Raw genomic sequence first — 15,216 nt, forward strand, 5'->3', positions numbered from 1 at the left:
TTTCTCTCTCCCTTCCTCTCTGTAAAAAATCAATAAAATAAAATAAAATATAAACTTCACATGACAAGACAGTTTTTAAAATGTACCTGTGAAATATGCCCAGGGGTAAACAAAATCCTAGGGTCTCTAGGGAAAATTATTTGAAAACTAAAGGTGTCCCTTATTCTGTAATGGGTGAGACTACCTTGAGTGACATGTATCAGTCTTTTCCCACTGGGGGACCATCTCAGTCAGTGTGTCTGTCCAGGCCATGCATGAACTGTGTGTGATTGGCGACTCTACATATTTTCATTACCTCATAGTGTTTCGTAGATCAAGGAGCTGATGTCAGTAAAATATGTGCGTGAACTATCCAAAGGCTGTGAGTTTTAGATCTCGATCACCTACTCCACCCAAAACATTTCTACCAATAGTGAGCTGGTTGTCATTATTGTGATGATTTAATGAAAGTTAGATTTCTAATAAAAACTGTAATGGACCGAAACTGGTTTGGCTCAGTGGATAGAGCTTTGGCCTGCAAACTGAAAGGTCCCAGGTTCGATTCCAGTCAAGGGCATGTACCTTGGTTGCAGGCACATCCCCAGTGGGGAGTGTGCAAGAGGCAGATGATCGATGATTCTCTCTAATCGATGATTCTCTCTCATCGATATTTCTAACTCTCTATCCCTCTCTCTTCCTCTCTGTAAAAAATCAATTATGTGTGTGTGTGTATATATATATATATATATATATATATATATATATATACATACACACACATACATATATATATATTTTATTTTTATTTTTATTTTAAATGTAATAGGACATAAGTTGGAGTTTTAGAACTCTGGTGAAATATAGATTTTCTGTTTTAAAACTATCATGAAATGAGTGAATCTATTAATAAGAGGGAGTAAATGTGTGGTTTCAAGTGAGAATCCTGGCCTAATGTTGTGTCCGGTTAACTTTGCGCGCAAGTTCTTGCACTTTCATATGGTGGGCTCAGTGAAGATGGGTATCACTGAGGACTCGGGAGTACTGTTAAGCTGGCTTCGCTTAGGAAAGAAGAACAGTGCCCACTCTACTCCCCTAGTGCATGCTCTGCACCCACCAGGCCCTCTTGGAGCATAATGCTGAGTCCAGAACAGACCTGCAAAGTGGGCATCTCATTTTACAGATGGAGACACTAGGCCTCAGCTTAGCTGCTCTCCCACCTAGTCAGCCAGGGTGGGACCAGGGCCTGACCCACACTGCAGGCCTGACCTCCCTGTGCTCTGACTGGCTTCAAAATCCCCACTTCAGGGCCAAGGCCAAGCCCAACTCGACACAAGGATGCTGCACCCACACTGCTGGGAGATCGGGACTTTGTGCGGCCCCAGAGAAGTTGGGCTCTCAGAGATGAGTGGACTCTTAATACCTCCTAGCAAAGCACTTTTTACCCATGTTATTGCTAATGGGGGGAGGCGGGTGTAAGCAAATGAGAAGTGGGTCAGTAAAAGATTGGCCATCCCTAACTGGAACATCATGCAGCTATTAAAATAATAGTTACATAGAGTTTGTAATAACAGAAATATATCCAGCATAATATAAAGTGAAAAATGCATAATAAAATATTATGGACAGTGTGAGCCCATCTGCCTAAGCAAACATATATTACAAAAGTATGGAAATAAACTGAATATGGCAATTTAATCTTTTTACGTTGACTTTTCAAATTAGGGAAAAGAATTTATTCTATTAAAAGATGTGAATAACTGACTGACCACTGAGGGTGGAGTACAAAGCTAGATCTTTACCTCATTCTTTACATGAAAAAAATTGAAACAGATCTAGGATTTAAGTAATAATGATTAAATCATTTGCATATTGAAAGAAAGCTTGGGCAAATATTTTGTTTTTAATAATTTTGGAGTGGGGAGATCTCTGTAAGCATAAAAGGAAAATTGAGAAGTATGTGAAAATGAGCAGTCCATTTTCATTACTTAAAATTTAAAACCTTTTTAAAAACAAATACCAATAGACAGCATTTTTCAAGCATCAGGAGACTGGGAAGAGGTATTAGCACCACATAAGGAAAAGGACTTATGTACTTTCTTTATATACAAAGAATTCATAAGAAAAAAGCAGCACCACAAAAAATGGGCAAAGGCGATAAGCAGGCAGTTCATACAAACAAATGCTCAGCTTTCCTCAGCAGTAAAATTACATTTGCTTTATTTGGTGTTGGCATAAGGAAACAGACTCTCACAGACTACTGAAGGGAGTTTACTTGGTGAGGTTTGTTTTGTTGGGAAGTTTCTTGACATCTATCTAAACCAAACACAAATTTGCACATATGTTTTGATCATTATTATCTAATAGTTGCCCTCTCAGAATTATGCAATAAATCTACCTGATGATCACTGCAGAGTTATTTGGTGGGAAATAAAAGATAAACAATATAAATGTTTTTAGGGACTTGCTTACATCAATTACTTAGTAAGCACCAAGAAGAACTATATATGTTGGAGTAGAGTATCTCCAAAGTATGGAGATAAGTAAAAAAGCAAGCTTCAGAATACCCTGTGTGCTGTCATCCCTTTTGTCCTAAAAGAAGGGGCAGGCAGTGTATGTAATATACACTGCAGTAAACTACATGTGAGTGCATATCAAACTATAGTATATTACATACGAGTTTATATTTCAAAATATTAGATATGAGTGTATATCACACTACAGTATATAACAGTATATTACACTATGGTATATTACATATGAGTATATATTACACTGCAGTATATTGCATATGAGTTTACATTATACTATAGTAAATTACATCAGTATATATTACTTTAGAGTATATTGTATATTATATTTCTGTAAACAGAAAAATTTTAGAAGACTGTGAAAGAACTCTATATGAGGAAGAAATAGAACTGAGGAAGGGAAAGGGCATTTTATCTTCCATGCTCTTAATATTCATGTTTTGTTTTTTTTGTTTGTTTTTAACTTAGGGCATATGTTAGTTTTATAATTGAAGTATGTGAAAATATGAGCAATCTATTTCCATAGGTGATGGAAATTTGGGTGCTTTTTTAAAACTGTCATTTCTACTTTTCTGTATTCCCAGATTTATTATTATGAGAGCATGTGTTATATTCATATGATATAAAAATAATAAACTTATTTTTGGAGAATTTTCTGCAGATTAGGAGGAAGGAATGTTATTTATTGACCAGGGAATTCGTTTGGAGATCATGGGAAATGTAAATATGTGGAATGTAGTTTAAAACATTCAGTATTTCCCATTAGGTATTGCAGTTGCATTCGCATTCCATTATAACAAAAATGGAACAGCTGTCACATCTATTTAGTACATCCTTTATTCCAACAAATTCCTTCATTGTGTCAGCAAAATGTAGATGTATCATTCTTCTTGGGCTAACTTCAGAAAACAATGAGTGCATGATGATGATTTTTTTTAATATCTGGCATTTCAGAACCAATTACATTTAGGATAACCTACATTAGTTACCACCCATCAAGTCCCACAAAATGCGCACACTTCATTTTATGTAACATGTGGGTATAAAGTTGGGTAGTAGAAAATCATCAGTAAATGAGCTCCTCACTGCTCATGGCATGACAAGTGATACCTGATCATGTGCCTGTCATTGGCTGTATGTGTTACGGTGAAAATAGCTGATCATCTTCGCCCCAAAACCCGCCAGGTGTTTATGTTAGTAAAAAGATGACCAATTTGGCTTTCTTCTCTTCCTTTTCAGAAAGCTGCAAGAGACACAGATGTCCACCACCTCGAAGCTGGAAGAAGCGGAACATAAAGTTCAGACTCTGCAAACAGGTGTGCTATTCTTCATGCTTGTCAAGTTGATGCAGGGAAGACTGACATGGGGGAGTCTGGTGGGTCTCCGGTCTCTCCCGGCCCCTCTGCTGTCTGTGGCCCTGCCGTGGGGAGCCTGGAGGAGGAAGGGAGCCCACGCTCTAGAATGCCACGTGGAGCCCCAGCTTCTCCACCTTGACTTCTATTAGTCACCCACTCTGAGTTGTTAATGTCGAGGTGGGAGGATCTGAATTACATTTTCATCCTTTCCGCAAGCCATTCTTTCTCGCTGCTCTTTTTCCAACATACTCATCTAAATCACCAACCTGTCAAGGACTGACATTTCATTTGGAACAATATTAGGAAAAGAAAAACTTATTTCTACCCCAGTGAAGTAAAGGAGAACAGAAATAACAGACCTTTAAAATGTAAAAGATAGCAAAAGAGGTTATGATAAATCTTTCATTACTTTTTTTTTTTATTCTGTGGGAAACAGCACTATATGTTTAATTTAAATGGGGAAATAATCACAATAAACTTAGCAGACAATGAATAAAACTCAAAATATATAAAGACTACCTACAAATCATAAAAGTAGATAAACATTCAGTAGAACAGTGGGGTAAGAATGTGAACAGGCAATTTGCAGAATAAATACACATAGCCGATACACATGAAAACATGTTAATAATTTTTAATAGTCTGGGATATGCTAATTAAATCAGTGAATGATTATTTTGCCTAGCAGACTGTCAAACAGATTTTTAATTGATAGTCTTCGGTGGTGGTGAGCTATAGGAAAATAGTCGTACTCAGAGTATTAGTGGAAATGTAATTTGCCTGTTGGGAGGCCAGCTGGGGCATTGATCTGCAGTTTGGAACGTCAAAGCCCCTTACCCCAACCCCTCATTTCTAGGCATGCTACCCAAGCTAATTGTTTAGATTAAGGCAAGTCTCAGGAAGTACTTGTATCATTCTATTTATGGGGGATGAAAAATAGATAGATACATGTACAACAAGCATGTCCAACACGGGCTAAATAAATGAGGCGTGTGGCCCACGGTCCGTGAGTTTGACGTGCTTGATATACAATGATAAGTGGAAATACTTTTAAACAACAAAATATATTTCAAAGGAGGAAATCTGATCTCTTAGGAGGTGATGGGATGAGATGAGACGGAAGTAAAAGGCGATTTTCTATTCCATTCTAAATACTTTTGTAATTTTTTACTCTTTTGAAATGAGAATCTGTTACTTGTATACTGTTCCTTTTTAAACTTAAACAATTAGTGTCTTATGTTTTGGTTTTACGTCTCTTCCTTTCAGCCCTGGAAAAAACTCGAACAGAATTATTTGACCTGAAAACCAAATACGATGAAGAAATTACTGCCAAGTAAGTCTCTGCCTGGCTTCCTCCATCTGCTCGTTTGGTCAGGTCTCACCTGACTTTGCCAATCCATGAAGGCTTTCCCCTCTCCTCCCTTCTGTCTGTTGGCTTTGCAGAGTGGTTCAGGGTGTAGTAGGTGCTTGGCCTCTGGAACTGCTGTAAGGAATGCAGTGTTATTCCCATGAGTTGCTTGTGTCAGTTTAATACCCAAGCTCTGGTGCTCGCAGAACAATCCTACCACCTGGAACTTTTTTCCTTGATTTTTGTGAAGCCTGGTTAACACTGTGCCTTTTTCTCAGAAATTTTGGGACAAAACACATCACCTTTTACCTTTGCCAGAATCCTTCATTCCCACACAGGTTTATTTGTTCAAGTCACACCTTACAACACTGGGTATCCCTTTGCAGACACATACATAGTGAATGTGTATATTTGGGCATGTACATCACACAAGGCTCTGTGAGAAGGAAATCAGTGTCTGCCATAGGATCACTTCTTGGTAGCCCACACTCCATGCAAAACCCCAGAAAAGAAGAAATAAGATAGACATAAATCAAGAAAGGTAAGAAGTCACAGATTGTTCCTAGCCATGGCCTCCTGTACTTGAAGTCCAGACAGGCAGTGTCAGGCTAGAGTTGAAACCACCTTTTCCTACTGTGGGAGCCTCTGGCTGTGTCTCCCAGGCGGCCTGTTCCAGGAAGGAAGTTCTGCTGTGCTCACTCACACAGGCCCTAGTGGGCTGGGGAAGGTGGCAGGGGGCAGGGGGACTCTTGCTAAATAAAACACAGTTATTCATTCCTGTGGATCTTGGTCATAAACCATTTTGAAAAACATTGCTTTGAGAGCGTTAGAAAAGTTCAACTTCCAGACTTGGCTGGTGTGGCTCAGTTAGTCATCCATGCACTGAAAGGCTGCCGGTTTGAGTCCCAGTCAGGGCACATGCGGGTGGTTGAGGCTCAATTCCCGGTAGAAGGCATGCAGGAATACTGTCTCTGGTTTAGAATAATCTCTTTTTTTCCTTATTGGGCTTCCAAAAGGCTGCATGGAAAATTTGTGTCCGTCCGATTGGTTTGTTTTAGGGACTGAGGAAGAAACAGAGAACAGTCATCCAGTAAGGACTTAAATTTCCCTCTGCTCTAAGGTTTTCATCTTCCCTGGGCAGGGAACAAGGTGGTTGGGAAGTGACTGGGAGACAGAATCAGAGAAGGGATGTTGTAGCCCCTGTGCCCATCCTCTTCTGGCCTCACTACAGGCCAGGTAAATGCTGGGGGGACAGAAACACAATATGCGTGACTCAAAAGTAGCAGGTCCACTCATTAGTCCAGCAGACATTCCTGGAGGCCTCCTCTGTGCCTAGACCAGTGCTGGGCTCTGGAAAGCCTGGGATAAATGGCTCAAGAGAGAGAAAAGCCATTTCGATCCAGTGTGGTCACTGCTGTGATAGAAAGAACATTAATTATGATGGGCACCTGTGCCAGTCATGGTCTCTGCAGAAGACAGGCAGCACACTCCAACTAGGGTAATCAGAGTTTAACAACTGGACTGTTCACTGTGGCATGTGCCAGGAAGGGGGCGGGACACAGAATGCATCATCCGTAGTGAGCACTGGCTGGAATCCGCCATGCCCAGGTTTGAAGGGACCACCTTGAGAGCAACTGGTGGCCTCTGGGAGGGTTGAGAAATCTGGGGTGATACCAACACTCCGTGGTCGTACCCACCTCTCTTTCCCTGCCAGGAATCCTCGTGGCAAACTTAGAAGCCAGAGGGCAGCCCCTGAGAGATCGGGGAGAGGGAACTGGAAATGAGAATGGCAAGTGTCCTCAGCACAGGTCCAGCTAGAGCGAAAGGAAAGAATTGTCAAGGAAGCCTTCCTGGAGGGAGTGACATGTGATCTGAGGTTGGAAGACGAGTCAGGATGAGGAGCTCCTGGGGGCCAAAGGAGGCAGTTTGTGAAAACGACCAGCAAGGTTGCTCTTGGGAGGACCGTCCCGAAGTCCCAAATGGCTTCTCTGCAGTCAGTGTGGGCATGATGGGTGCTGAGCGCTGGACTTGGGCTCACACAGGGACCCCGCATCTCCCAAATCAGAGATGGACAGCTACTAACAAAAGGCAGCCTGGGGCCAAGCACTTACTGTAAATGGTTCCCAGAGTAAGTAATCCACAAAAAATGTAGAGAATGGACTGAGATAATAATTGCTACTTTCTTTTAACTTCGGAGGCAATTGCTTCAGTCTTGGAGATACCACGTGAAGCTTCCCCCTCCGCATTCCTCTCCTCTTCTATTTTCTGGGAGAGGTTTGTCACTCCACCATCTGCTTCAGCCCCAGCCTATGTATATTATATTAGATTAGACAGCTTTTCGTTAATACATGTGAATATAAGCCCTCCAGGGGCAAATCTTTCACAAATGGTCTTAAAACATTTCAGAACAATTCATTGTATCTCTTGGAAAGGAAGGGTTCTTATGTGTTTGTTGACAGAAAATGTAGGAAGCGGGTGGGGGAAGCATAGGGGAATGTGGCTTTGGAGAACATGGTCTGGGAGTGGTTCACACAGGGCCACTACTCACTGTCCCTGTGTGACCCTGGACAAGCTCACTGACCTCTACATCTCTCTTTTCTCACCTGTGCAATGGGTATAATAGTAGGCAAGGCATGGGGTGGTTGTGACGAATTATGAGATTTGTGTGCGGCCTCTAGCGCCATCAGCAGTAGAAGCTATTCCTAGCAATCTTGCCGGAGGGCTTGGGGAGCTTTTCTGAAATTAGCAGACCTTGGAGAACACTGACCTTGCTGGCATCCTCTTGCCCATGAGATTTAAAGAGCATGGGTTGCCTCTGCCTCTGTGTCGCTGGAAGATGTCACTGGTGTGACCGTCCCTTACCCCTATTTTGTAAAAAAGCCTGCAGGTCAAAGGCACCAGGGCTATTCCAAGACCCCTGTTTATTGCGTACAGTCATCACCCTGCGTCAGCTGGGCCAGCGCGGGCTGACTGTGACGGCCATCACAGCAGTAAAGTTTTCCATGTGTAGGCTTGAAGCAAAATGTAATTAGCCTTTATGTGCAGAACAAGGACCCATTGATGAATACAGCTGGTCTTTGTTTGGTCCTGTCATTGAGAGTGGGAGGTAAAAGTGTTCTTCTTCATGTTTATTAATGCAAGATTCCTTAGACAAATGGCAAGCACAGTTTAATATTTGTTGGAACATAGCGGCGTTTGCCAGAACAGTTGTTGTGTAATGGGTTTGCAGGGTTTTAGATTATAACCATTTCTGGGTTAAATAAATGAATTATTTCTCTGCTCCCCTCCCCCTTTATTTTTAGTTTAAAAAGTACCAGCTTCTCAGGTGGTCACCCTGTGTACAGATCTTCCCACTTCTCTTGGAAAATAGAGAATTGGTACCTAATGACTTCAGCTTGGAGGTTCCAGCAAGGCAGAGTGGTGTGGAACGGTTCCGGGTGGACTCAGAGGTGGAGGGAGGCCCGGCACCATCACGCAGGCCCGCGTCTCTGCGCCTGTCTTCCGCAGCTGCTCACTGGTGCTTAGCCTTAGGTTGCTGCTGCAACTGCAGAAGGAATGCGGCTCTCCCAGCCAGGACACTAGCGTTCTGAGCAGAAGTGCAGGAATTCCCATTTTAGCTCAAATCCATGGCCACCTCTTTGCTCCATCTCCCAGGATCCTGGTTGCAAAAGGAGCTTCAATTGTAACACACACAGTCAGCTTATTACATTCCTCTTAACTTGTGGGCTGCCGCTCTGAGCCTCTGATGAAAGAAAATATTGAATTGCACTGAAAAGCTACAATTTTTTTTTTTTTTACAGCTAATGTTAGTCTTAGAAGAATTTGCACCTCCCAGACCTTTCCTGCCAGTAAAATTTATGTTTCTTATGTTGTATTCCTTGCCTATATGCTTTATAAAAAGAGCTACATTGTATATGCATGTACTTACACACTATATTACAAAAGAGACATTTATGAGGAACTTCACTTTGGTTAATTTTATAGTGTTTTCTTTATTTCAAGTATATAACCAGTATTTTATCATAATATACAATATGCTCTGAGAAAGCAGAAAAGTTTCCCACTTGCGCGTGGCTTACAGTTTTCCTGAAATTGTTTCGGGAGCCTGTGCCTGCATTGTGGAGGTGGGGGATTCCATGCCCATCCGTGGGGCCCGGAGGACCTGAATGCGATTTAAAAAGGTGACAAAAACGACAGCTCAAAACAGGACTCCCAGGAGGGAGATGCCACCAGTGTGTCATGGAATGAAGATGGGGTAGGTGCCTTCCCTGCATACAGATCACTCTGGACTTTTCACGGTGGTTTCTTACAGGGTATCGTATTTACTCTTTTCAACAGTCATTGTGCTCGCTGCATGGACAGGGGAACAGCCCCCGGACATGCAGTCAGGCCCAGATCTAGTCCTTTGGGCTTGAAGCGCAGCGTTGTTGGCACACTGCAGGGCGGCCTGTGACGGCCCCTGTGGTGCTGCCTCCGGACGGAGCAGTGTTGCCAGTGTGACAGGCTCCCTGAAGGGTTTCATTCTCTGTCCCTTTCCCACAAGCCCCATTGGATCTGCCGTAGCAGACTGATTTCTCTCTCATTTATCGTTTTACAGCTCCACATGCAAGACTCAGGCGTAGAGCCCAGGTGACAAAGCCTGAGGCTCGCACACGATGTTGATAATCCTCCGGGCCAATTTGGCTCCCCTGATTGAACTTGTAAAGACCAACTTCACTGTCCTGACGTGGAGTCTATCTGCTGTACCTTTAAGAAGATAAAATTTTCTATTTCCTGTCCTTTTGATTAGTCATCAATTTCCAGTACGGGTTGCTGTAATTATCCTGGCTAGATTAATTTCCCTAAAAATAGTGAAGCAGCTACTTTTATGGTTTCCAGGGCATAGACTAATAAAGAACCTACTATCCCTTAAACCTTACAAAGAACTGAAACAGATCAGAGGGGGAAACTTGATGACTTTTATCTATATCTTATCTCCAAAAGACTGTGCATTTTATAAAATTCCTGGGATTTTTCCCCTGTACAAGTATCGTGCTCCACACCTAAAGCCCGGAGCCTCGGTGAGCCCTAACGGGCTTTCCTTGACTTTTGCGCTGACGGCAGCTGTTTTGTTTTCTCTACGCAATGCAGCTCTGATCTGGAGTTTTCTCTAGTCCAAGGGGTTGGGCAGAAAGAAAAGATGGCTTTATATTTTCAAATCCAAATAGAAATTCCTCTGACTGCCACGGATTCTTCACCTGTTCTTTGAACTCCACACAGGTCTAGAAATTAATGGCAGCCATGAGATTTGGAAATCTTTGCTCCTCCCTTCAGCTAATCCTGCTAAAGGTCCACGTTGAAATGGTGCTAGACCTGCAGAGTAAAGGGGGCAGGCTAGTTACAGGTGTGATGTGCACATGGACACAGCCTCTGCATACATGCATATGTAGCTGTCCTGTATGTGTGGGCATAAACAATCATTCATCTAGAATTCTTGAAAAGGGTATTGTAGAGAAAAGCATTTTTCATGGGCTGTCACCTGAGTTTGGCATGGTTCTATAAAAATTTTGCTTTTTTTAAAGATCCTCAAGCTTTTTCTGATTCACTTTAAAAGGTAAATCTTGGGGAACTCAGTTTGAAGCTAAAGGAGATAAAGGGGCTGTTGGAAGAAAACATCCATTTGTAAAAGATCATCGCACAAGAAGTGATCTGTAAAATAGGCATTAAAATGAATGCCTTCTTGCTTCCCACACTGTGGGGTCTGTGAGAATGGGAGTGTTCCTGCAGACTGCATCGTGTTGACAAATGCCAGCTGAACTTCCTCAGAAGGATCCTGTCTTATTCTCTGTGTACATTTGCACATGAGCATCGCGTCATCTATTTTTGTTGACTTAATAAGTCAGCACGAGCCTTTGCTGTGAAGATAGGTGGAGCAGAGGTACCACTGAGGTGAAGGCCCAGTGAGGCTGTGTGCTCGCTCTCTAGAAGGCAAACCAGGAAGCTGTTGTCTTCTAAGAAGAGAGCAGGAGCTGTCTGGCCATCTGACCCTTTACAGTGCCTTGAGAAGTAAGGACTGGGCTGGGGGCCAGCCTGGAATGTTCACACCACCTTCTGCCCCCACTGAGATTCCTTCCAAAGCCATGTGTTTCTGACTCACCGAGGGACCTGGCTGGTGCTGGGGGCTGCGGCCCCGCAGGTATTGTGACGCAGCGCCTCTTCTCCTTTGCTTCCGACGTGGCAAAGGGCACACACCGACCAGTCAGGCCCTTTTGCAGGGAGGCAGGAAGACTGACAAGAAGTGAGAAACTGTCCTTGCCATGGAATAGCCCAAACCAATGAAGACTTTTATATGACCTTTATTATTTTTAATTTAAAATGTCATGTTTAGTATATAAAACTTAGAAAATTCTAAAATATTTAAAGAAGCAGATCATCACTCATTTCACAACACAGATATAACTGATGTTAACCTTTTGGCATATTTCCTTTGTTTTTTTTCTATACGGTGATTTTTGTTTTTTGTTTTTTCACAAGTGGCATCAAATTGATAGGCAAGTTTCATTTCTGTTTTTTATTGGCATGTAAATATTTCTTTTGTGTCACGAACGGTTCTTCAGAAACAGCACATGCTGCACCATGTGCCATCCAGTAGGTGTACGTTAAGAGGGTTGCCCGTGGGTTTTCTTGTTTGGGCTGATGTACTGTTACCCTGCTGTCCTTGCCTTACAGGTTTTAAACTAGAAAGCTTCACACTTGCTCTTTCTCTTGTATATGTGTTTATATTTTGCCAGTGGCTATGGCATCTTTAGGGACTTCTCTTGTGACATCATCAAACTCTTCTGATGTCGAGTGCCTGGCACAGGATCTGCACACACACCCTCTATTTGTGGGGCCTCCATTGCTGCTGTTGTCTGCAAAGCACGTTGCGTCTTACTTGGCCCAGTGTAAGGTCTGTTTCAACTCTAAAGAATCCCATCGTTTTCCATGTTGAATCTGTGATAATCGGTCCGTCTGCACTGCAGCTATTAAAGAGTGCCGCATCATCTTCCCAGGGACTCTGAGTATACAAATCCTAACTACAATAGTTGACACTTGGGTGCAAAAATTTCAGCATATACACCATTGTGGAGTTGTTAATGCTTTAACAAATGGCTCAGCACTGGGGGTTAATAACCACAGAGTAACTGTCTTCTGAAATCTAAATACCATGCGTGTGCAGGACCCATTTTCTAAAATGAGACAGGTTGTTCAGTGTGTGGTCCCCTCCAGCCCCACATCAGGGTGACTTGTAGAGTTCAGGAGAGATCTGGCTCCATCTGGCTGAGAGAATTTGGGGCTCTCTGGACTGGTGTAAAACAAATTAAGAGAGATGCCAAACATCTGGGCACCAGCAAGGATGGCTAGGGCTCTTGTTCTGAGATATCATTAAAAAAACTTTTTGAGCCAGCCTTAAGAATGAAAAGTTTGCTGTAGGAAAGCAAGAGAGAGCTAGCTAATTGAACTCATTGATTTCCTTCACGGCTTGTTTGCCCTTTCATTCTCTTCCTGAGGTGCTGTTTGTTGAGGAATGTCTCCAATTGCCAGAAAGACAGTGGGGTGTCTCACATTTCCCCTCCAGCTCTCCTTCCAGCCAGAGCCAAGTTCTGAGGCAAGCCTGCAATATGAATTTTTAATGCAGAACTTTATAGCATCACTCTTGCAGCCTGGCTGCATTGCTCTCCTGAGTTTTCAGATTTAATGCTCTGATGAGCAGAGCAAAGACTCCAGGCATTCATATTGAGACTCAACATCAGTGAGAGTTAACCCCCAAATGACTGCCTGTATGCTGTCTAATTTCCCTCAAGGAGTTGGGAGAAAAAATTTAAATTAAGTGCTGTTTGGAATGTTATCAAAATAGCCTGGAGCACAAAAACAGAACATGTTCTAAAAATTTTATTGGATGGCATATATTTTTACCTTTTCATTTATCTTTTTGCTTGACTATTTTCACATTAATGCATTTCTGTGATCTTTCTCCCTTTAAAATGCTATACAATTTTTAGGAACTACAGAAAGTAAAGATTAATGGATACCCTTCATTTTCCATGGAATGCCCAAATGTAGTTAGAATTCTATCTAATAGAATTTGTCACTGATAATGGTAAATGGACCCATTTTTGTTAAGTAGTTAATTCTGTGTATAGACATATAGTTGATTGGGTTTTTTTTCCTCTGTATTTTTACCTCTGGTTTTTTTTTTTTCCTGTATTTTTTTAAGGAGGAAAAGTTGAGTAAAAGATGTATATAAAAATTGCTTTAGTTTAAATAAGTTATATAAAAATTGCTTGAATTTAAATAAGTTAGAGAACTATGGTCTTCTATAAATGGTGCTATAATAATTAACTGCCTCATGCAAAATAAAGTCTAGATGTTTTAAATATTTAAATGTAAAAAACAAAATCATAAAAATACTAAGAGAAATTTTAGATGGACACTTACATAATGTGCGGGTAGAAATTTTTTTTCTAAGATGCTAAAGTAGAAATCACAAAGGGAAATTCACAGCTTTCCAGTGATTCCTGGATAGATGGATGGATGGATGGATGGATGATGGACTGATAAACATATCTGCATTGTATATAAAGAGCCCTTACAAAGCAATAAGGAAAAGTTTAGTGCCTCAGTAGAGAAAGCTCTGTATCTTTGACTAACTAGACAGTTCTACCATAGACATCTGAAACCCAAGTGAACTCATTATTTTTCATAATCTCCTTCCTACAGACCCTTTCCTTCAATTTTTCCCTCCGACGGAGGGTCTTTTCTGAGTCTTATTACCCCTCCTGTCTAATCCATATTAATTCTACCTCCTTGAGACATTCTGCATCCCTCACTTCTCTGTTCTCCACTGCCACTACCATAATTTGGCTTTTTTTTTTTTTTTAATCTCTTAGCCTGAATGCTTTAGTATCTTTCCACCAGATCTCCCAGGTGCCTATTTCTCCCTGGACCGATCCATTCTAAAAGTATCTTTCTAAAATATAAACCTGATTCTCTGAAAATCTGTCCTCCTTAAAACAAAGTATTTCCATGATTCTTTCTTCCATTGAAAAATTATGGCATAGCACACAGAGCACTTTCATGATGCAGTCTTGTTATCCTCATTTTATACCAGACCTAATTACTGCCATGGAATTATGGGCCTTTCCCAAGCTCCCTGTCCCCTAAAACACACTTCATAGTTAACAACCTTTTTTCAACAGCCCTTTCCTGCCCCGTTCCTACACCTGCACTTACCTGCACAAGCCATTGCGTGCATGTGAGAGAGCTCCAGCTCCCCCATTCCATGGACAGAATTTAAGGGTGGTCGTGAATTTGAACCTGGAAAACATGTCTTTATTTTCACTAAAATCTGATGTAGCATTTTCTTTTTCTTTTCTTTTTTTTAATATATATTTTGTTGATTTTTTACAGAGAGGAAGGGAGAGTGATAGAGAGCTAGAAACGTCGATGAGAGACAAACATCGACCAGCTGCCTCTTGCACACCCCCTACCGGGGATGTGCCCGCAACCAAGGTACATGCCCTTGACCGGAATTGAACCCGGGACCTTTCAGTCCTCAGACCGATGCTCTACCACTGAGCCAAACCGGTTTTGGCTAATGTAGCATTTTCATCTGTTGTAAATTAAGTCAACAAATTAGAATAAGAACAGACCTATGATTCCGTTGCAAGTGGAAAGCAGAGATATTTTCTCATCACATTATTATAATTGTTGCAAATACTCAATTACTATGTATACTTATTGCTACTTCAAAATGTCAGTACAGTTCTTAGAGTTTCATTAGATTTGTTAGTGCATTAAAGAACATGTATTTCTATATAACAAATTTGAGATTTTTTTAGTATTATAATACCTGCTCTTCAAAATAATTGTTTCCCTTATGTATTTAAAAGTATACCAAAGTAAAAGAATCAACATCCAGAAATCTGTCTGATTCTGATAATGAACAGAAAGCATACATGTACTTTCAGTCTAAGCTAAGGGACAT

At 41.5% G+C, this 15,216-nt stretch overlaps 1 protein-coding gene across 15 annotated transcripts in view; it reads left to right on the plus strand.

Annotated features, from left to right (window-relative positions):
* The window catches only part of CUX1 (cut like homeobox 1), a 349,872-nt gene that overhangs the window by 217,552 nt on the left and 117,104 nt on the right, over positions 1-15,216 (plus strand). For all 15 annotated transcript variants that reach the window (XM_036408962.2, XM_036408954.2, XM_036408960.2 and 12 more), the window contains 2 exons: positions 3,747-3,823; positions 5,129-5,195. In XM_036408962.2, coding sequence (XP_036264855.1) covers positions 3,747-3,823; positions 5,129-5,195 — 144 coding nt within the window. The remainder of the gene's footprint in view (positions 1-3,746; positions 3,824-5,128; positions 5,196-15,216) is intronic.

Source organism: Pipistrellus kuhlii, unplaced genomic scaffold, assembly GCF_014108245.1.
Source record: "Pipistrellus kuhlii isolate mPipKuh1 unplaced genomic scaffold, mPipKuh1.p scaffold_m20_p_4, whole genome shotgun sequence".
In the NCBI taxonomy this organism is placed as follows: Eukaryota; Metazoa; Chordata; class Mammalia; order Chiroptera; family Vespertilionidae; genus Pipistrellus; species Pipistrellus kuhlii.